The 22,593-nt window shown below is 45.5% G+C and overlaps 1 protein-coding gene across 3 annotated transcripts in view; it reads right to left on the bottom strand.

The window, feature by feature from the left end:
- Positions 1-22,593, bottom strand: part of SPECC1 (sperm antigen with calponin homology and coiled-coil domains 1) — a 189,112-nt gene that overhangs the window by 82,704 nt on the left and 83,815 nt on the right. For 2 of the 3 annotated variants that reach the window (XM_021694719.1, XM_021694720.1), the window contains 4 exons: positions 18,182-19,761; positions 6,943-7,150; positions 3,682-3,755; positions 3,130-3,308 (listed from right to left, as the gene is read on the bottom strand). In XM_021694719.1, the coding sequence (XP_021550394.1) occupies positions 3,130-3,308; positions 3,682-3,755; positions 6,943-7,150; positions 18,182-19,761 (2,041 nt within the window). Of the gene's footprint in view, positions 1-3,099; positions 3,309-3,681; positions 3,756-6,942; positions 7,151-18,181; positions 19,762-22,593 lie in introns of all 3 variants that reach the window. The other variant, XM_021694717.2, reaches the window with a different exon arrangement.

Below are 22,593 nucleotides of genomic sequence, written 5' to 3' on the forward strand. Positions count from 1 at the left end.
CCTAAAAATAATGGCCTTTAGTGTTTCAGAGTAAGAGAAAAAAGGTACATGGTCTTTCCTGTTACTGTTCGAGAAGCCCATGTCATGCACTGCTGGTCAACAATGTCCTTCGTGTGGCCCCATCAAGTCACTGAGGGGAGCTGCGTGTGTGTGTTCTCTGTATCTGGAAGCCAGGCCCCAGGTCTCAACTTTTCAGGAAAAAGGCTTGATGTTTTAATTTCGATGGAAGTTTGAATTGTAATGGCTTGCTCTTAATGGCTCAAAGGTGGAAGAAGCCAAAGTTGAAAAAGTTATTCAGTATCCTTTCATCCCTTAGTTTGTAAGTGTCCAGCAAAAACAGATCACTTCCAGGTGCCTAAAAACTACATTGGCTTGTTCAAATTCCTGGAAGAAAAAGAGGAGGTCCACAGCCCAGCTAAAATGTAGAGATGCCACTGTGTCCAGCAGGTTCCAAGGACTGCATTGGACAGATGGTATGGTTGGCATGTGAGTTCCTCACTCCCCCATCGGAGAAAGGCCAGCTGACCAACTAGTCTCAGGGAACAGTGGAGCTTACAGGGATCTTCAATCACAACCCACTCTCATCTCCTCGGAGGAAGGGAGCAGCTGGGTCTCGGAAGGAAATCTTGCCAGTTGGTGGCAAAGACTAGAGCCTCGTTTCCCCATCTACTCTTCACATCCGTTATTCTGACTCCAAAATAAAAATCCTTTTGAAGACATAGTAAGACTGAAGATTGCTAACGAGCTGGTTCTTAGAGTTTTCTAAAATCCTACTTGCCTGACTATATCCCCTCAAATGCCTGTATATGCAAAGTGAGAATGCGAATCTGTTAATGCCATGTTAGGATCAAGGTGCTTTTCAAGTGCTCTTACCTTCTCTTGGTTGTACTTGGAGGACCTCATCAGAGAATTTTCTGCAAGTTCTTTGGCTGTGGCTGAACCAAAAATGCCTTTGAGTTCTCATGAAATGACTGTCAAAGTCAAATCCAGTTTCAGTCGAGAACCCATTCGGCCAGGATGGAAACACTATATCGCTTCAGGACCTTTGAGGGTGTGGGTTGGTTTCAAGTCTTGCTCAGGGGGCAGGTTCAGGACGTGGCTGAGCCAGCAGCGAGTAACTTTCAGAGTCAACTCTTTAGAAGGGGCAGTCTGCAGAATCAGGGCGGACACTGGGTCTGGCTGCTGTCTGAAACCCTGCCCAGCGCAATGACAGGCCCCAAACCCACTGATGCCTGTGGGGTTTCAATCATATGCCATGTCCTGGGCTGGTGTCAGCCCTACAATTTTGAAATGTTTTGTGATAAGGGATTAAACTGCTGGATTTGGGTGGTAGGTTTGCAAATCACCAGAAAAATCATAAGAGAAATGTACCGTGTTTGTAAAAAAAAATAAGGTGACTCTATGTTTGATGATGCAGAATATTGTATGTGGATCCTAATCGTCAAGATTCGTGCGGAGATTTCCTACGGTATCAGAGTTCGAGTTGTATGATCTGGCCTGTATCGTAGACTCCAGGTAAGAAATGCAGCAGCTTGTACGATAACTACATGAACTTGAGACTCGTCTTTTATCATTTATCTTTACGATAACACATGTACGAAGCGATGCAAGTTATGATCTGGTTCCTCTTCCAAAGACACACATCATAAAAGCAAGACAAGTGGACAAATTAAACAGAAGCACAAAAGCAAACGAGGGGACTCGTGATCCCTTCAACAGGGGACACTCTCAAGTCTAGTCTTGTGATTCCCCTTCCTCCTTAACTTAAAATTCACATGCTTTGGTGGACAGAGGGTATAGGTGTGATTATAAAACAACGATCTTGATTTTCAAGAGTGAATCATGGAACTAGCTACACACATCTTAATCTGAATCCTTCTCTACAGCCTGTTTTTAAGCAGGCTCCATGCCCAACGTGGAGCCCAACGTGGGGTTTGAACTCACTACCCTGAGATCAAGACATGAGCTGGGATCAAGAGTCGGACGCCTAACTGAGCCACCCGGGCGCCCCTATAGCCTGTTCCATATAAACTCATAAATGAAGGAAGGAGGGACTGACTGAAGCGAGTTTGGTGAGAGAATCAACACAGAATTCTGAGAAGAAATCTACTTTTTCTAATGTCATGAAACTCACGGTAATACATCAGACCCAGAGGCTCAGAATCTAGCCAATGAACAACCCTCTTGATCCTGGAAAACTTGTAAAGAGGGCCAACTGCACAAATCAGCATTCAGAACTTACTAAATCTGATTTTAAAATACTATGTTTCATATTTGAAAGACATCTGAAAATTCAAAATAATTTCCTAATATCCAAGAATCTCAAAGTTAGGGAGAGTTATTCCGGACTAGCAACTGGGAACACTGCATTTGTTAAGGCCTGAAGTACTGTTTGTCATCTCGTCTGTGAACCCTTTAAATTTCAAATAATAATGAACTTTGAGCTCACTTTAGCAACACCTTCCTCTGAAACCTCGCTGTTAGGAAGAGCTTTCTGGAACAACACACCGCGTGATTTCCCTCCCTCGGCACAGAAAAGGAAAGTCACGTGTCAGCCAGATGTATGTTTTCCATGCTCATCCTTTTTAATAAAGTGGGCTCGTTCAAGGGCTTTTGGAGGCAGCCCCCAGGCGTTGCCAAGGGAGAAGCATGTCCCTGGGCCATGAGGAGTGGGTCCTTTCTCTGGTGGCAAATCCCCCAGGAGTGAGTCCAGTCTTGCCCACGGCATGAGAGGGACCCATGCAAGGTGTTGCCATGGCCCAGGGAAGTGTATGCTCCCCTGCACTAATAAGCACCAAGAGGAAAGGAGCATCCTAGACGTACTTCTATTTTTTAAATGTAGGAGGACACTTGGCTAAAACTTTTGCACACAGGTGAGTGAAGAGTTTTCTCACTGCCTCAGGCCAGAGAAGGGCAGTGGCCCGGCCCTAAATGGGCCATTCCTGGTCGTGTGTGGTGGTGGCAGCAGAGGTCGAGTGAGCTTAGGAGAGAAATAAAAGATTCTGCACAGAGAGACAGAGAAGCGCCACGTCTCTAGACGGCGAAGGCTCATGCACGGTGAGTAAGGGAGAAGCCAAGCAGGTGTGGGTGCCCGCAGACTCACAAATGCGGGGCTCTGTCGTGACCGACCTGCCGTGGCTCTGCATGTCCCCCAGCTCCTTCTGCAGCTTGGCGTTCTTCTCCTCTTCCTCCAGCAACCTCCTCTTCACGGTACGCAGCTCCTGCTGAGCCTCACACTTGATGTCGTTGGCCACCACCACCGCTGTCTGCAGGTCCGCCTGGAACCGCCTCCACTCCTCTGTCTCCTCCTGAAAATGCCAGAAGCCACGCCGGCGTCAGAGGCCGGCCGGGGCCGGTGTGTGGGCAGGGGCCCCAGGGGCCCCACGTCAGGCAGCCCTTAGTGAGTCCTGCTTCAGTGCCGTCCCACCACCGGGAAAAGGCCCGGCCCGGCTGGGAAGGACGCTCTCGTGCTATCAGAGTTTATCCTGAAATTCAAAGACTGCTTTGATTTTGTTTCCAGCCAACACTACTCTGTGGTTCCAGGGCCCACGGGAAGGTATTGAGAAAGCAGGCTACAAGAGTCAACAGGGTCTTTTTCGAAGGGTTCCAAACCGAAGGCAGGGACGCGCTTAGTAAAACGACAGAGAAGGCTCCCTATCCCCTGCTGTAGCCAAATCTCACCTTTATCTGCTTAGTCAGAGTCTTCAGCTGCCTTTCCAGGTCTGACTTCTGTTCCTCCAGCTTCATCACGTTGCCTGGAAATAAACAAGTCAGACAGGAGTTGGAAAAGGCGCCAGACTCTTGGGAGAAAGTAAGCGAGGTAGCAAGGGAGCAGCTCCAGATTTCAAATCCATCCCTTCTGCTATAAATTCCATCCTCAGCACCCTGAAACCTGGCAGCTAGAAACTGGAGGTTCTTCGAACACAGAAAATGGGATGGTTTGGGCAATAAGTGGTGTTGAGTTAGGTTATACTCTCAGATGGAACAGTCAGGCAGCACTATGGGAAGAGGTCTGAATAGCCACTCGTATTTATTAACACTCACTCCTGGCCCCCCTGGTGGTCGCATATTATGGTCCTGAATGTCCTTTATCGCTGTGAGGTAGAGGGCTTTTGTATAACAGAGAATATGACTATTACTATGGTGGCTTTTAGACCAGTTGCTAGAGTCGTGGTTTTTAATTGTAGTTAGACCAGAGAATCACCTGGGAAGCCTCTCAAAAGCAAACCTGTTCAAAGCCCCAGACTGTGACCCACAGAGCGGGAACACCCATGGGAAGACAGGATCTTGGGTGGGTGCATTTTAACAGCTCCAAAGGTGACCTGACCGCTCTCTCTAATTAAGAATATCCTCAGTCCCCTTCTCTCTGTGCCTCTGATTCTTCCATGTTGCTACCAGAGTCATTTCAATTTAAATCTGATCACATCCATTACCTAGTTAAAATTCTTCAGTGGTTCTTCGTGATTCGTTCCAGGGCAGTAGCTGTCTATTGAGGATATGAATCAGAATTATCAGAGAAGCTTCAATGAGAATAAACGACACACGGGCGGGTCCCACCCGAACCATTCTAATCCAGCATGTGGGGCCTGAGAATCTGTGTTTGGGGTCAATGAGGCAGAATAAGAAATCACTCCTTCACTTCTTTTTACTTTTCTGTCCATTTCTCTCGAGGATCTTATAGGGAGGAGTGACTGGTCTCAGGCTGGATTTGTGTGTCCCTGGGCCTCCTAGTGAAAAGACATCTTAGTACTACCTTAACACCCTGGACAAAAGTTAAAAAGCTCCTCAAAAGACAGCCAGTCTATGTTATTTTCAATCTTGGATTATGTTAGGATACAACCATAGGGAATGGTGTGGACATCTGCTCTGGACATTAATTATAAGCTGGTTTTCTTGGTGGGGTTGTGCTTGACTTTTAAGGATTTAGGGACAACACAACCAAATTCTCATGAGCAATATATCAGAGACAAAGCAAAACTGGACTTCTCTTCTTTGACTTTATACGCTCTCCAAGTATGGTGCTGTTTGGAAATATACACCATCAATGGTGGTGGGTTTTAGTTATCTTCTCAAGCATAATTACTGAGAACTGTCTAAATGATGCTGACACCGAATGCTGATGTTCTGTAATTCTGCTGTGTATCACATCCAGTGAAGGATGGAACTCTGGTGCTAACCAAGCAATCAAGGTGTAGAACACACAGTCAACTCTTGTGATTTGTGGCAGTTACATAAAGTCGCCATGCACGCCGAATTCGCAAATACTGAACTTTGCTCCTACGGGAAACACAGGGTTCGGTTCCTGCAAGCCTCTGATCACAACATTTTTATCAAAGGAGACACTACTTGTGTTATATAGATTCGTTTGCCAGTGTCCTTGTAAAAAAAAAAAAACAAGCCCATCCCATCAGTGCTGGAAACCTGCTTACCCACATAACCCTTTTCCTGCGTAACACTCAGTAGGTATTTTAAAAATTCTTCAGCAGCCTCCTGATCGACAGAACCTGCCTCGCCTGCAAGTTTTTACCTTTTCTCATGCTGTGAGGCCTTCCAAGCTTCAAGAGCCAGCCAGCACCAGCTCAGAAGGGTCTAACGCTTTTCTGACCCTGGGAAACATGACTGTAAAATTCTCTGGTTTTTAGTTGCACAATAATGTAGTCCGCTATTTTTTTTTTTTAGCCAGACATCATCTTGTGAATCCGCAAATATAGCTGCACATCTTCGTCACATGCCACAGATTTTACTTCAGCATTTTCCACAGTGGTGAATTTCTATCTTCCTTTCTCTGCAAGTTTTCGTTAACATTGAACTCACAGCCAACAGCACTAAAACTCGTGCTTGAACAAAGCTCATCTAACACTTATTTTCTCCATTAGGCACATCCCGGCTTTCCAGCCGTAGGGACCTCAGATGGCATTTCAGGACTTCATTTAGGGGCCACTCTATACAGTGAAATAGCCAAAAAAAAAAAAAAAAAAGCACAAAAATATAAAATCATGGCACCAAATAACCACGAGAAAGATACTTGTTTGCAGTATGAGAGCTGAAATAAGAAGAAGGCAAAGGGTCACCTTGTTCGAGCTGAGCTGGGAATGCACTTGGGGAGACTAAAATTTTTTGCTGTGCTCTCTGTGCATGTCTGCAAATGATGTGAGAAGTGCCGTGTTGATTTTGGGGTTACAAATAAATTCTGGCAAGCAGGTGAATTCCCAGATATGGCTTCCGCAAATAATGAGGATGGGCGAACAAGTCGGGGAACTTTTCAGGCAACCAACTACGCTATTTTTAGCAATGGTGAGTGTCACGGAAAGCTCTGTGCATTAATTCCTTTGTGACAAAAGCAAAACACATTAGATGTGATAATTTGATAAAGCTTATTTGGACAAAGCAGGCAATGTTTAACTAATCCCTTTTAACGTCTTTCCCTATTCAAAGCAAACAATGAGTTCATAAAGAAGCCAAATATTGGAGCCTCTTTGGTGATGAAGTGGCCGATCTCTAGAAGTTACTTGATATCCTGGCTTAGTGGGACACATGCTAGAACTGTTTTCTCCCTAGCCCATTGTTCAAATCCACCTGACCATCTGTCACCCGTCTTCCTACCTGTCAGATCCAAAAGACAATGCTCTGTCAATACCCAGTGAGCGTGGGCAGTGGTGTGGCTCATGCACAGTAGACCTAACACTCCAAAATGTGTTTGCTCTTTTTCACAATCACCCCGTGCTGCTGACTCATGTTCAACAATCTTTCCTTCCACACCACCCACTTTTCCAGTTAAAGAGGTTAATCATTCTGCCTTTCTTGACTGCCATTGTTCCTACAAGACTGCCGAATAAGAGGAAGGAAGACTTTTCACAACCATTCTCACAGACCCTCCCAGGCATTCGGTTCACATCGTGCTCACTCCTGATCCACGTCTGACCAGGGCTCGAGTTCACTTACTCTCTAGCTCACTAATGAGCTGGTTGTTATGTAACTTGACAGCCCGATGCTGTTCCACCTGATCTTCCAATTCAAATATGGTTTCCTTCATGTCTTTAATCTCCGCATCACTCTCTGACGCTTTCTCTTGCAGTTTCAGGCTGGTTCGGCTCAGTTGTTCTGCTTGATGATCACATATCTCCTTCAAGTAAGAATAATCCTTTTCCACCTAAAATGAAAGGAAGGTTGCCTGGTCAGTTTACCAGGAGAGAGTTCCTCACCTATCAGCATCAGGCTCATCCATGCAATGGCGGAGGAAGCTCTTGGCATGTGCTATACCCTGGTATCATTTCTGTATTCTTAGCCTCGGAAATAGCCAAGGCTATAAATATACAGAGAAATGTGACTGTCTGCAAACGGCCAAATATGGTGGAGCCTGTGTCCCTCCCTACAGGCATGAAGGAAGCTGCAGGTAGTTAGGTGCCCTGCGGTCCTGTGACTGGGTGCAAGAGCGCTTCCCTGGGAGGCTCTGGTACTGCACCCGGAGCGCTGGCCCGGATGCGGGCGAGGCTCCCCTCCTCACGTCTGCTATGGAGCAGCGCCCTCTGCTGGGGAATCCAGGAGCAATGCCCCCGAGACCCGACCGATCCCCTGCCAACGCCAAATGTCTTTAGCAGTAAGGTACTAGCGGGTACAGTGTTTCTTTAGAGAAATGCGACATTCATGTGACGGAGAACACCAGCTGAAGGCACAGAACTGAAACATGGGCATGCACCAGACACAGAGAAGCGGCACAGGACAAGCACTCATTTCACCTTTTCAATTCTGAATCATTAAACATTTTAAATACACAGAAGAGCACCCAGAGTGACAAGATAATAACCATGTGCCCAAACGGACTTCACAGTGATGAAATTTTGCCACATTTGCTAAATATTTTTACTTTAGCAGGATTTAGTAAAGTCCCAACCTTCTCTCCCACCCCAGAGAGTAATTCGCATTATCCGAAAAGTGGTGTGGTTGTTGCTTGAATGGTTTTTCACTTTTACTGCATATGAATGTGCCCGAGATAATACACAGTATTGCTGTGTTTAAAAATTTATTTTATCTTTTGTTTTATTTTTATTTTTAAGTAATTTAATCTCTGCACCCAACGTGGGCTCGAACTCACAACCCCGAGGTCAAGAGTCACATGCTCCACTGACTGAGTCAGCCAAGCGCCCCGTTTTAAAATTTTTATACAAATCATATTATACTATAATTATGCTTTTGCAGTATACTGTCGCTCTGTATTACATTATATGGTAAGATGCTTTTGTCCTGTACTATACTATACTTCTTATGCTTTTGTAAAACTTTTTTTTTTTAAGATTTTATTTATTTGAGAGAGAGAATGAGATAGAGAGAGAGAGAGATGAGAGGGGGGAGGGTCAGAGGGAGAAGCAGACTCCCTGCTGAGCAGGGAGCCCGATGCGGGACTCGATCCTGGGACTCCAGGATCATGATGAGCCGAAGGCAGTCGCTTAACCAACTGAGCCACCCAGGCGCCCCTGTAAAACTTGTTTTTAACCGTGTTTTTGAGATGTAGCCACACTGATATCCACAATGTGTGGGCCAGGAGTGAAACTGGAGGGTGTAACCAGGGAACCAGAAAGGATGAGCACCCCGAGGTGGGGGTCTCCACGTGCAGCTGAGGCTGCTGGCCTCCCAAGGGCCCCGACCCAGCTTTACTTCCTTCGTGTTGGCTTGTCGTGATCACAAGCACCAAATGGTAAGCAGAGCGGTGGGGAGGGGCCCCTGGGATGGGTGCTGCGGATGGCTGGGGCCATTGAACCTGTAAGTCAGTATGCTGTTTCAAATCACACACATCATTCTTCCTTCTTAATTTGGGAATCATTCTCTCAAGTTTAGCAATATATTCCAGAAAGCTCTCTTATGAAAACCAACAACAACAACAACAACAACAGAAACTCTTAAGTAACTTCATAATTTCTGCCTGCAGGAGCTTCCTGGGTAATAACAGGCAGCTATTGTTATATTCATTTTACAGATTAACAAATGGAGAGAGGGAGAAGTAAAGCCACTTGAAAAGAGTCCAATTTATCAGGTAGCTAGGGCCAGCACCTTGTACTGCCATGACCCTCTGGAGTTCTGGGTTGCCGTCCACGGGACTGGCCTTCCCACTGGCCAGTTTTTTCGTTCAACAGCTACGCTATCAGACAACCAGCAAAGTGATTTCCAATGTCTCCTTTTCAGAAAAGAAATCCCTCTCACGCATCCAAGGAAGACCTCTCATCTTCAAAAATCAACTTGCTGTAGACATGGGGTGTGCAGAATTGCATTACAAACAGAGTCAAATGAATTTCCCCGGGGAGCCCCAGTCCTTCCTGGAGAGGGATGGTTAGAGCCAGTCCCAGAGGCAGATGGCAGCAGAGACCACTCGAGACTCCCCCACCCTGCAGGGCTCAGCCCAGTCTCCAGCCTTCCAGGATGGGGGACACAGGGACAGGGAGGGCGGCTCCGAGAAGAGATGGGGCGAGAACCTTTCCCCTGGCTTGTCAGACACTGAAACTGAGGAAAAGGTTATCATCAAGGGTCCGCACTATTTCCAGACACTGGAAACTACTCACGTCACTTCCAGGACTGGGCCAACCTTTCTGGCCTGAGAACTAGATGTTCTCTTCTGGCCACATTCCTGCTGTCCCCACCCCGCAAGCTCCCCTGGTGACCTCCTACTCCCCTCAAGATTCAGGTTGTAAATCAAACAAAAGGACATGTCCTGATGACTCAGGGTTTCACTGTGAATTTCTCTATTGTGTTCTAATCAAGTAAAATTCTCCTTATTCGCTGAGACTTGAAAGGTGGTTTTCTTCCCACCAAAACTCTCTGGCCTTAAGACTACAGTGTGTCAGAGTCCTCAGGTCTGCCTCAGATGTTTTTCTGTCTCTTCACTGCCACGGAACCAGGAAGCAGCACAAATCAGTGATGAGGAGTAACAGTTCTGGGGGTCAGACCCCACTGTGAACCCTGGCCTTCATCAATTCATCAATTTAGCTAGTCGCCGAGCCATTCTCTGCCTCAGCTTCTTCAGATGCAAAAAATTAGACAACAGCAGTATCTCTAGCATAAAATTATGACGATTAAATCAGATTAGATGATCTAAAGGGTTGAAGAGTCCTAGCACATATAAAGCCCTAAAATATTAGTTATTATTAAAATATGACCATAATTTTATTTTATTTTATTTATTTTTTTTTAAAGATTTTATTTATTTATTTGAGAGAGAGAGAAAGCATGAGGTGGGAAGGGTCAGAGGGAGAAGCAGACTCCTCGCTGAGCAAGGAGCCCAATGCGGGACTCGATCCCGGGACTCCAGGATCATGACCTGAGCCGAAGGCAGTCGCTTAACCGACTGAGCCACCCAGGCGCCCCATAATTTTATTTTTTAACATATTCATAGCACTATAGCAGCCTCTCCCCTAATTCGGTTACAAGTGTCTCTAACATTCACTCATTTATTCAACAAGTATTTCCTGGATATCTAATATATGGAAGAAGTCACAATGTTAAAATTACACAGCTGATCCGTGAACAAGGGGAAGGGGGCGGTTAGGGGCACCAACCTCCCCGCCACAGTCAAAACTTTATGACTTTACTAAACCGGAACTTTTGACTCCACCAAAACTTAACCACTAATAGCCTTCTATTGGCTGGGAAGCCTTATCAATAACATAAACAGTGGGTTGACATATGTTTTGTATGTGATATGCATTATGTACTGTATTCTTAGAATAAAGGAAATGAGAGAAAAGAAAATGTTATTTAGAAAATCATAAGGAGGGATGCCTGGGTGGCTCAGTCGGTTAAGCGTCTGCCTTCGGCTCAGGTCATGATCCCAGCGTCCTGGGATCGAGTCCCACATCGGGCTCCCTGCTCCGCAGGGACCCTGCTTCTCCCTCTGCCTCTGCCTCTCTCTCTCTCTCTGTCTCTCATGAATAAATAAATAAAATCTTTAAAAAAAGAAAAAAAAGAAAAAAAATCGTAAGGAAGAGAAAATACATTTACAGTACTGTACTTGCTGGAAAAAAAAAAGCCGGGCGCCTGGGTGGCTCAGTTGGTTAAGCAACTGCCTTCGGCTCAGGTCATGATCCTGGAGTCCCGGGATTGAGTCCCGCATCGGGCTCCCTGCTCGGCAGGGAGTCTGCCTCTCCCTCTGACCCTCCCCCCTCTCATGTGCTCTCTGTCTCTCTCATTCTCTCTGTCTCAAATAAATAAATAAAATCTTTAAAAGAAAAAAAAAAAGCCCACATATACGAGGACCCATGCTGTGCAAGGGTTAGCTGTACAGAATGTGAACGTGAATAAACTTGGAGTGATTGCTTTAGTAACTTCACCAGGAATAAGAATGTGTTACTTCTGCTGTGTTTGTTTGTACATCTAACTTGGTTCCTCCAAAACTCCTTTTGCTTAATTCTTGGCCCTGTTCCGAATATATACTGCTGATGGAGAGCCATATTTCATTCACGCTGACCAAAACTTGAACTTTTTTTTTTTTTTTTGTAATGCTGCCCTGCCAAGCAAGGTAGAGGAGAACGTGCTAATTCAGTTTACACTTTTGTCATGGAAAAAGAAAAATGGCGGGCGCCTGGGTGGCTCAGTTGGTTGGGCGACTGCCTTCGGCTCAGGTCATGATCCTGGAGTCCCGGGATCGAGTCCCGCATCGGGCTCCCTGCTCGGCGGGGAGTCTGCTTCTCCCTCTCCCACTCCCCCCTCTCGTGCTCACTCTCTCTCTCTCTCTCAAATAAATAAATAAAATCTTAAAAAAAAAAAAAAGAAAGAAAGAAAAAGAAAAATGGCTATAATAAACACTCAAAGAAGAGGGTAAAAATCTGCATTTCACTTTGGAACTTTCTAGATTTTCCAGATGAGTGCTCACAGAGGGGCTTCCCGAGCGCTCACCCAGGAGAGACAAATGCTGGGGCTTCGCAGACAAGTCCTAAGGTCAAGTGAAGGGAAGAATGGTGTTCAGGCGTAACGTCAGGAAAGATATGAACATGTCTAAAGGGAAAAATGGGCCCCTCCGAAGGGAAGGGGGAATCAGCCCAGGAATTCCAGAAGGGAGAGCCCACACTTGGGTCCACGGGAGAAGCAGCGCCCCCTCCTCTGAGTTACATGGAGGCACAGGGGGTAGGAGCACAGATCCAGTGGGTCTGGTCCTATTGGCAAGACCACCCTTACTCAAACATCGGATGTCTCCTGGCCAAACCCTCAGGTTCAGCTCCCACCCCCCTGCACAAGGTTGCAAGAGCAGAGCCCTACAGGGCAGGGGGGAGAGGGGGAGGAGGTTGGGGAGCCGAGGGAGCCGGCAGTCACGCGACATGTGACTGCTGTGTGTCCTGGGCCACATGATTGTCATGTCTGACCTAATAAAGGACAAAAGGGCATTCTGGCTCTACAGAGGCCACTTCCTAAGCTCCAGCTCCTGGTGCACAGCAGGCTTCAAACTCTGCACTACCAGGCCGGGGCCTGAGGCACAGTCCCTGAGCAATGGCCCCCCGTGAAGGCTTCCCGGTGCAGAGCCTGCAGGTCTTTCCCCAACCTGCCTGGACAAGTGTCTCCACTTGACTTCCTTGGGAGGACTGGAAAACAGGCTCTGTCACACAAATTTCTTTTCCTTTCCTTTCCTTGTTTTTTTTTTTTTTTTTGAGAGAGAGAGAACGCACGTGCAAGGCGGGGGTGGGAGAGGAGGGGCAGAGGATGAGGGAGAGAATCTTAAGCAGGCTCCACGCCCAGCTCGGAGCCTTAGATCATAACCTGAGCCGAAACCAAGAGTCAGATGCTTAACCAACAGAGCCACCCAGGTGCCCCCACACAAGTTTCTTATTGCCTTCTTCTCAGCATGAAGTCACAGGACTCTGCTCTGCCCAGAGAACTGATAAACTGTTGTCAGCCAAAGGTACTGGAGAGAATAGGGAAACAGTCTGAGCTGAAGACCACTGAAATGTCCGTGTCTTCAGCCTGAACAATTCAACCATAACCGACTCTCCCAAGAGTACCCAGTGCATGATGCACGAAGGGGAAGTGATCCCTATGTTCTCCTGAACTCCACCACACAGATTCACCAATACTTCTGAGCTCCTCCAAGACGCCAGGGATGGGCAGGCGGCTTTCATACGAGTGATCCTAGCCGATCTGCCGTAGGGACGATGACCTGACAGAGCTCAGGGCCCATCCTTGTCACATCTTTCTCTCAAATTCTGGTTTTGCCACTTGCGACCAGTGGCCCCCCCTAATTAGTTAGGCCTGGTGACCAATACTGGTCACGCAGGGATTACTGTACCCCTAGTTTTCCTTGACCACTCACAGCAAGTGTTTCTTTATAATCTCCTTTCTCTTCTGGAAGAGACACCTGAGTTTCTATAGTGAGAACTAAATCTCTAAAAGGATACTACCTACAGCTTTTGACCTTGGGGGAAAAAAAATCAGTATTTTCTTTTAAAACTTCTGTGTTTCAAGCCTTGTAAAAACATTCTAACTTGAAATCAAGATCCCGAAACAACTGAAAATTTGAATGTCAGAAGAACATAAACCTGGATTGCATTATTGTCCAGAAAACCAAGAATCTCATGCAACGACACGCTCCTTGCCGCTGGCTGGGGCAGCCGTATGAGAGGCTGACAGGAGGCTGAGCAATCAGGACTCCGGAAAGGAGACCCTTCCTCAAAGTCGTACGGAGGCATGTTCTATAATCATACAGGAAGCTGCCAGCAAAATTTGTGTTGGAGATCAGAGAAGCTGACAAGAATGGAGATACTAACTGAAGACAAAGAAAGGAGAGGAATAAAAAGCCTCCAAAATAATCACAATGATTGTAAATGTCCTACCAATTTTCCATTTACTGTGGGGAAAAGATCCATCTTGTGCCCCTCCCCCACCCAAAGAAGTAAATTTTTAAGGCTTTTCAGAGGCTCTTCTCACAGTATCTGACTCATTTATGTAATTTAGCCAAACTGGAAATTTCTATGGACTTACTACATCTATCAGATCATAGGATGGTTTGGTACTGCTTTTCCTCTCTGTAAATATGTGATTTTGTTATTTCTCATAATATTCATATTTTGCCAAGAATTAGAGTGGATGAATGAAGAGTTCGGGTAGAAGTTGTTTATCACCAAGAAAACTGCTCGGTGATGAACAGGACACTCACCTTGACATCTGCTTAAGGCAGTTAAACATGAAAGTTCTATGCAAAAATGTCTGGCGAGGCGATTGAGAACCGAAGAATTAGGATTTACCCCAGGAATGCAGAGATGATTTAACACTAGACTACCTTAGAAAATCTATTATTGTAATTTATCTCATTAACAAGTAGAGAAACCACCGTGATCACATAAAAACTACTCTAAGATCATGGCAGATGTGTAAGATCTACAGTAGATGTAGAAAAATTCAATCTCCAACCTTTTAAAAAAAAAAGGCAAGCAAAATACTTGTATTACTCAATAAAAGGTACACAACAAGTGTTTACAACAGACATCCTTGATGAAATGTTGAAGGCACTCCTGTTAAACAAGGCCAAGGTCCCTGCACCACCACACCTCTATTCAGCACTGTGCAGCAGAGAGGGAGCTGCCCAAGGTCACAGACTGAACCATTAGCTAAGTCAGGAGGACCCAAGCTTTCCACCTACCAAACCACCACCTTCCCATCCTTCATGATGGTTTTGTGCTGAAAGTGTTCCTGTTTCTTTGGGGCATGAGTCCCTTACATCTTATAACTTGAATTCATGGTTGCTGGTGGATTAGTTGATATCCTGCATTGGGGTTTCTATAGTAAGTTTCCAGGCAGCCTAGAAAGTCTGAGTTTTTACCTTTTCGAAGGTAACAGAAAAGGACAGGAAGGTTAGCACAGTTTACAACTCCACTGCAATTATAGATCGGTGGCCCTGTACACGTCAGACAGGGCAAACTTAGGGGCGCCTGGGTGGCTCAGTCGGTTAGGGTTCTGCCTTCGGCTCAGGTCATGATCCTCGGGTCTTGGGATCAGCCAGAGTCAAGCTCCCAGCTCAGTGGGGAATCTGCTTCTCCCTCTCCTTCTGCCCGTCCACCTGGTTCATGCTCTCTTAGATAAAGAAATAAAATCTTAAAAAAAAAAAAAAGCACAAAATTACAGACCTAAGATCTCAATACATATAAAAGAAACTCCTATGTGACATGGTGCTTCACACACTCTTACCTCAGAATACCAGCTAGAGCTCTTTCATCCTACTGACAAATGTTTGACCATTCTAATCAGCAAGTAATATAAAAATATGGAATATATGAATAATGTAACAGCTTGATCTAAAACATATATGCTGTACCTTGTACTCCACAGAGAATGCAAACCTTTTTTCTTTTTCTCCAAATAAGACTTAGTATGTCCCAGAAAATTCTAAATTTTATTGTCTTCATGTAGCTAAAGCTATAATAAAGGGCAAATTCATACCTTTAAATGCTTTCATTATCCACCAAGAAATGACAGACTTAAACAGAGAATTTTACTCAAAATACTAAGAAAAAACCAAGGAAATGTATAAAAGCAGAATGAAAGGATTAATAAAGATGAAAGTAGAAACAAATTAATCAAATAGATTAACAGCAGAATTGATAAACTAATCCAGCCGGGTCTTTATTCAGGGAACGTGGAGTGACATATTCTGTCCTTCCGAATAAGAAGATTAGATATTTTAATTATGTTAATACAAGTTTGTATGCATGCCTGAACGTGCATACACTGGGGAAACATCTGAAAAGACATACAGGAAAATGCTAGCTCCATTTTTCTCCAAGTGGTGGGGTTAAAGGTAATACTAATTTTCTTCTTTATAGGTTTCCGTAGTTTCTAAACCTTCTGTAATGAATACATAATTTCATGATCAAAAAAAGTAAAGCTACTGTCTTGAGACACTAAATGACTTCTTGGTGACACATACATTCAATGTAATGTCAATCGAAATGCAAAGAGATAGATGAGGGACTGAGCTGGGGGACTTCAAGAAGGTCACCTGGGAGGTCAAGCTTTTTGCAACAGTGATGGAGGGGAGCCCATCCCACAGACAATAAAACTTAATGTAAAGCTACAATTACCACCTTAAACTTCAAAATGGGCACCTGGCTAGTACCTTCTAACAGGACTGCTTCCATACTTTCAGTAAGACGCTCTAAGTTTAGAACACCGACAGTGATTAAAAAAACTCCTGACGCTACCTACCAGATCATCAGACAGCCCAATGCCACAATCAAGTTGCAACAGACTAATCTGAAGGCAGATGAAGCCATAGAGAAAAATCCCCCTGTGAGCTCATGGCACAACTTGTCTCTTAAAACAGTGACAACCAAGGTAGGGAGTGGCTTCAATCTCTGTCACCCGGGAAGCCCTAACATCACAGCCCCAGAGCCTGGAGGGAACGGGAGACAGGAAGCCACCTGTCCATACCTTCCTGGCACCGCTGTGAGCCAGCAGAATATCATAGAATTACCAGCAATCTTCATCATGTGACCAAGTTCCAGACTCATTAAAGAATTATTTTTAAAAATGAAATTGTGACCATTTAATTTCACGGTGGGTTGGGGAAGATCTTTCCCAGTGAAGAAGGGGAGGAGAAAAGAGGCAACGAAGCCCAGATGTGAATGACCCAGCGACTCGATACCAAGCCCTGGCAGGGGTTCAGGGAAACAGACACTCTCACGGATCTGCTGGTGGGAACAAACCAGGATGGTATTTCTGGGGGGCAAACTGGCTGAAGGTATCGAGTGCCTTTAAAATAGTCATCTCCTGACACCATAAGCCAATGTTTAGCAATTTTTCCTAAGGAAATGATCAGAGAGATATACAAAAATGTCTTTACAATCTCAAAAGACTGGAAAAGAATATAAATGTTTAACAAACAGGCGACCAGTACATATGAAATATTTATATAGGGCGCCTGGGTGGCTCAGTCGTTAAGCGTCTGCCTTCGGCTCAGGTCATGATCCCAGGGTCCTGGGATCGAGCCCCGCATCGGGCTCCCTGCTCCGTGGGGAAGCCTGCTCCTCCCTCTCCCACTCCCCCTGCTTGTGCTCCCTCTCTCGCTGTGTCTCTCTCTGTCAAATAAATAAAATCTTTAAAAAAAAAAAAATATTTATATAAGAGAATACTGTCTGGCCCTAAAATCATGTTTCTTTTTTCTTTTTTTTTTTTTAATGATTTTATTTATTTATTTGACAGAGAGAGACACAGCAAGAGAGGGGACACAAGCAGGGGGAGTGGGAGAGGGAGAAGCAGGCTTCCCGCGGAGCAGGGAGCCCAACGCGGGGCTCGATCCCAGGACCTTGGGATCATGACCTGAGCCGAAGGCAGACGCTTAACGACTGAGCCACCCAGGCACCGTAAAATCATGTTTCAAAGAGTAAATGAGAAGAATGTTCTCAGAAAATATTAAATTAAAAAAGAGTATGTACAAGAGAAGCCTAAAATTTTTTTTTGAAGATTCACTTATTTATATTTGAGAGAGAGAGCACGTGTGCACATGCGGAGGGAGTAACAGAAGAAGAGAGAGAGAGAATCCCCAGCAGACTCTCCGCTGAATGGGGAGCCTTATGTGGGGCTCAGTCCCACGAACCTGAGACCATGACCTAAGCTGAAACCAAGAGTCAAACTCCCAACCGACTGAGCCACCCAGGCACCTCTAAAAATTTTTTTTAACTTGTGGGACACACACACACACATAAATCTGAAAGAAAACACCAAAATAGCGGTTATATTATTACTTGGTAGGGAAATTAGGGATGATTTTAATTCTCTGTTAGCAGTTAGCAGCCCAAAGCATGCTAACTGATCTGGCTAACTCTCATTCTGAGCCAGGAAGACTCAGCGTATTTGCTACCTCTTCCAACAAGCCCTCCTGCACTACCTTCCTTTGTCCCCTATAATTTTAGGTGCTCCTCCTTGGCACTGGACTCTGAGCTGTCCTCTATGATACTCTTTCTCCCTGCATCGTATTCACTCATTTGATTCACTATATCCCTGCTACACTTTGAACTGCCTATAGTCATAAATTGGGGTGTTTCATTTTTGTATCCCCGATCTGTCTGGAATGCAACAGATCTTGAAGATGGAATGCTGGATTCGTGAATGAAATTGGCTGAGCTAAGGAATCTCTGCGCTCTGTGAATCTAAAGGTCAAAGAGGGGAAGGCTGAGAAGGATGAGGAAACACGGGCACAGAGGTACCTCCTTACCTTGGCCAGGAGGCTCGAAACATGTTTAATTTCACCATGGGCCTTCACTAATTCTTGCCTGAGCTCGGTGCAAGACAGTTCCAGCTGATCTTTCTCAGCTCGAGCGACTCTCAACATTTCTTGAACCTCACGACCCTCCGCCGTGTGCCCCATGGGGCTGGTCTCCGTAGCTTTCTGCTTCTCATTCTCCAAACGAGCCTTCATCGACCCATGTTCCATCTGCAGCCCTTCTAGCGTGGCTTTACACTCTTCCAGACTTTGGGCCATCACACCGTTATTACGCCGTTCCAGGTCCAGAAACCCATTCAGTTTTTCGTTTTCTTCCTTCAGGTGTTTAATCATCTCTAAAGCGCCTTGGTTTTCTTCCTCAACCTTCCGTAAGCTACAGGTCAGCTGCTGCTCAATGTTGAGCAACTTCTCTCTTTCAAAGCGGCCCTGGTCAAGAATTTCTGCGCACTTCTGCTCCAGCTCAAGGATCTTTCCTTCTTGCGTGTTGGGCTCCTCATTCTTCACTCGCTCTTGTAAGAGATTTAGGAGTTTCTCGTTTTCCTGACTGAGCTGCTCGGCCCTCTCCCGATGCTGATGGAAGGACGTTTCTAAAATCGTCTTCTCGTCCACGAGTTTCTCATTTTCGGCTGTCAGTTCCTGCACCATTTGCTGCTGGTCTGACAATTCTTGCAAAGTGGCCTGCAGCTCCTCTGCAGTGCTGTGGTGGTTTTCCTCCATCTTCTGTATCTTCTCCGTGAGGGAAGCCAAGGAAAGTTCGCTCACGTTGTTAGGGGAACTGCCGGTGGTCGAACACTTGGAGCTCTTAAAGGGGTTGCTGGTAGAAGACAGGGGCCGGGAGGGGGTGTCTGCGGTGATGTGCTCGAAATCAGAGGCATCCGGGGACAGAGAAGCTTTGGTAACGTCGCTGCTTGAAGAGCCCGACGTCCGTAATGCATTTTCGTGTATGTTGTTCCTGTACTCCTCGATTTCACCTGACAACTGATTTCCAGTCGGGCTCCCGAAGCTTGACTCCTGAGTTATGGATGTTGGGCAGCTGCTCTCACCAGTGTGACTCACGCCTCCCTCTGAATTGGGGGAGTGCTCCAGGTAAGTCAGTTTCTCCCTCAAGGCCCGGTTTTCCTCCTCGAGATCTGCAAGCTCTTTCTGAAAATTCTTGTTCTTCTCCTCAAGAGCTCTTATCAAAGGTTCTGAGTCACTGGGCGAGGCGGACGTTCCGTCTAGATTGGAATCTGAAGCCTCAGCTCCTTCGATGCTTGGAGTCCTTTTCTCCTTGCATTTCTTCAGTTCACTTCGAAGCCTGTTAATTTCACTATCTTTCGCTTTGGCTTCTGCCAGAAGTTCCCGAACTTGGGACTCGAGCACGGCCTTTTCCCCACCTTCATGCTCTTGTCTGGGTCTCGTGGAAGTGGTCCTCAGGTGCTTAGTAGGGGTGGGTGTGCTGGAAGAAGTTGGACTGGACACCGACTTCCTGGGGTTGGAAGGACCGCGTGGCACAGTTCTCTCTCTTGAGACAGTTACTGAAAGTTCTCGAGGAGCTGGAATGCCCGTCCGTTTGGTTGTCGTCACAGCCCCTAAGGACAGAAGGAACAGAAACCAATGAAACAAGGCAAGCGCTTTTATAAATGAAACCCAAGTGACTTCAACTCACATGGGATAGTGAAGAGGGTGACTGTGCCCTTTACTCATATTGCCCCCCCCCCGCCACTCTGCGTAAGTATTTGGGTCTGATTGGAGTTTCTGTGCCTCCTCCCACAGCCCTATACTTTGGGGGAAGCTGGACTCCAAGCCTGAGCTCCTCCTCATAAGCCACAGTTGCTGGTTCAAGGCATGGGCACACCCCTCAACCAAAGTCAATAGAACAGCAGGAGAGGGTTTCTGGGTGAGCTCCTAAAACACTACTGCACATGAGTAAGGGATCATATAAGTCTGGGAATGGCTGCAATCACAAGAGGAAGGTGAGAATGCAGAGTATAGAAAGAAGAAAACCAAATTTTTAGTAGCACTGTGGAGATACCCAATCAATCAACCCTGGAGCTTAGCCTAAAGCTGGCCTTCCAATGACATAAACCAATAAATACTCTTTATCCCAGTCACCTTAAATTGGGTTTTCTGTAACTTGCAGCTTAATGCATTTGAACCATAACCTTGGCAATTGAACAGCTTTTTGACAAAATGCAAGTTCATTCTGAATTTCTTAAACATTTTTTTTTAAAAATTCACCAACATCTTGTGAATGAGCACGAATTTGACTAAGAAATCATAAGACACAAATAATACCAAGTTAAGACTAATCTAATCCAGTGACACATTGCTTTTATCATAGGTGGAAATGGTGTGCTTTTTTGTATTCAGAGAGACAAGAATAAATGGAGTGAGGACATATTACATGTATCTATGGCATAGTTTTAAACGTTAAAGGGATTTACACAGTATGGAAATGACACAGAATTTAGAGTATTTATAATAGGAAATGTAAGGTAAAGAACTGTTCTCTATTTTGGTCTATACTACATTACAATATTAAAATAAATTCTGGGGGTGAAAACCCAGACACTGACCTCCTATATGCTCTAGAAATGAAACCCACCTCAGAGGTTAAAGGGTAAATGAAAATTTTGGACCTACTCTACAAACTCAAAGACCCTTTGATGAATCAAGGCCGACTGCTATGATTTATCTAACTCTGCACGTTGGGATGAAGGTCCTCATAACAAAGGACCCTAGAACGAGTCCGCAATCCCTGGGGCTCCACAAGGTAGGAGGTGGTGGGGGGATGCCCCCACAGACTGGCAGCAGCCCCTGTCCACAGGACAGAAGCAGAGCCCAACGTGGCACAGGAGCCCTAAGCCCACTGCTAGGACCGCTACTAAGGAGCACCTGCAGATCTGAGCATCCTGAAATCAGAGGTGATGATGTGAAGGCCAATGGCATTCACTGCTGTGTCTAACAGTCAAGTGCTTTTTAAAACTTTGATAATAAAGGCTAAGCTGGGGGCGCGTGGGTGGCTCAGTTGGGTAGGCGGCCAACTTGATTTCAGCTCAGGTCATAATCTCGGGGTCCTGGGATCGAGCCCCGCCCGTGTCGTTGGGCTCTGCGCTCAGCAGGGAGTCTGCTTCTCCCTCTCCCTCTGCCTCCCCAACCCCGCTCATGCGCTCTCTTTCAAATAAATAAATAAAATATTTTAAAAAGATAAAAGAAGTAAAAGCTAAGCTATCATACTAATATACAGAAAAACTATGGTTTTTAAAGTAACTTTCAAACTAAGTTACTGGAAAGCTAAGAGTACTATGATACGCACTTAGTACTTTTAGGTGTCTGACTTGCATCCTTCTTAATGGAGAAAATACTCGGTGAAGAAAAGATTTATTTAATTATTCTTGCAAAATGAAGATAGCAATCACTCAGCAATAAAACGTTTTAGTAACTCTGGTTCTCTAGAATGAAGTAATCCTGGCGAGGGCCCCTAAGGAAAACGGAAGATGAACTCAAGTTTTGCTGTAACCTTTGTCAGAACAGGCAGCCGGGAGGGTCCAGCACTGATCGTCACAGACCCACTGGCCATTCCTTTTATAGCCCTGAAACTAAGGCTCCTTTCAACTATTCATCAGTTCTGAAGATGCGCAGGGCTCAAACGGAACAGCAGATCAACTCTGTCATCACCTCCAGCCCAAGGGGAACTCCTCCCTTCTGCTGCCAAATCTCAGTTTATTCCCCACATAGGTGTTACTACTTGCACCTTACCTAAACTACGAGGAATTTTTTTTAATATCCAAATACATTTGTGAAATACATCCAGCTGTGTATTATGAGACACACAATCCAGTCGTATTTGTTACAACATCTGTTCTTTTTTTTTAATCCGTTCTGACACCTCATTGGCACCAAAGGAAGTCACTAGTCTTAGTATTTTCCTAAGCTTTTTTTAAAAGGTTCTTCCCAGCTTTGTACACATCATTTCCAAAACTGTAATTACCAGAGGTTAAGTGTAGAGGGTTGCAAAAATTCACTGTCAGACCAGACTAAGATTGGTGCACGGCGGCTCACCCCCCATCCATGCGGATCTGCAGCACAGGCGTCCACGTCATGGGCATGGCCAGCAAGTCCTATCGCTCAGAATGTAATCAGTCAGAAGGTTCTACTACTCAGAATCCACCTCAAGTACTGTGAGTGAAGAAGCCTCACTGTTGAGCAATACATCCTGGAACCCTGAAACAGGGCACACCATCTGACACATATACCATGGCAAGGGGGACACAGAGGTGGCCAGAAGCCTGGGGCTCATAGAACAGGGACGGCTCGGCTGCTACTCTTACTTCTTGGGTCTTTTCCCCATTCTCACACCAGACCATAACTTATTCCTACTGAGGCTAGCTGTCTAATTGCATGAAGTTAAAATAAAAGCA

The sequence above is a fragment of the Neomonachus schauinslandi genome, chromosome 15 (genome assembly GCF_002201575.2).
Source record: "Neomonachus schauinslandi chromosome 15, ASM220157v2, whole genome shotgun sequence".
Lineage (NCBI taxonomy): Eukaryota > Metazoa > Chordata > Mammalia > Carnivora > Phocidae > Neomonachus > Neomonachus schauinslandi.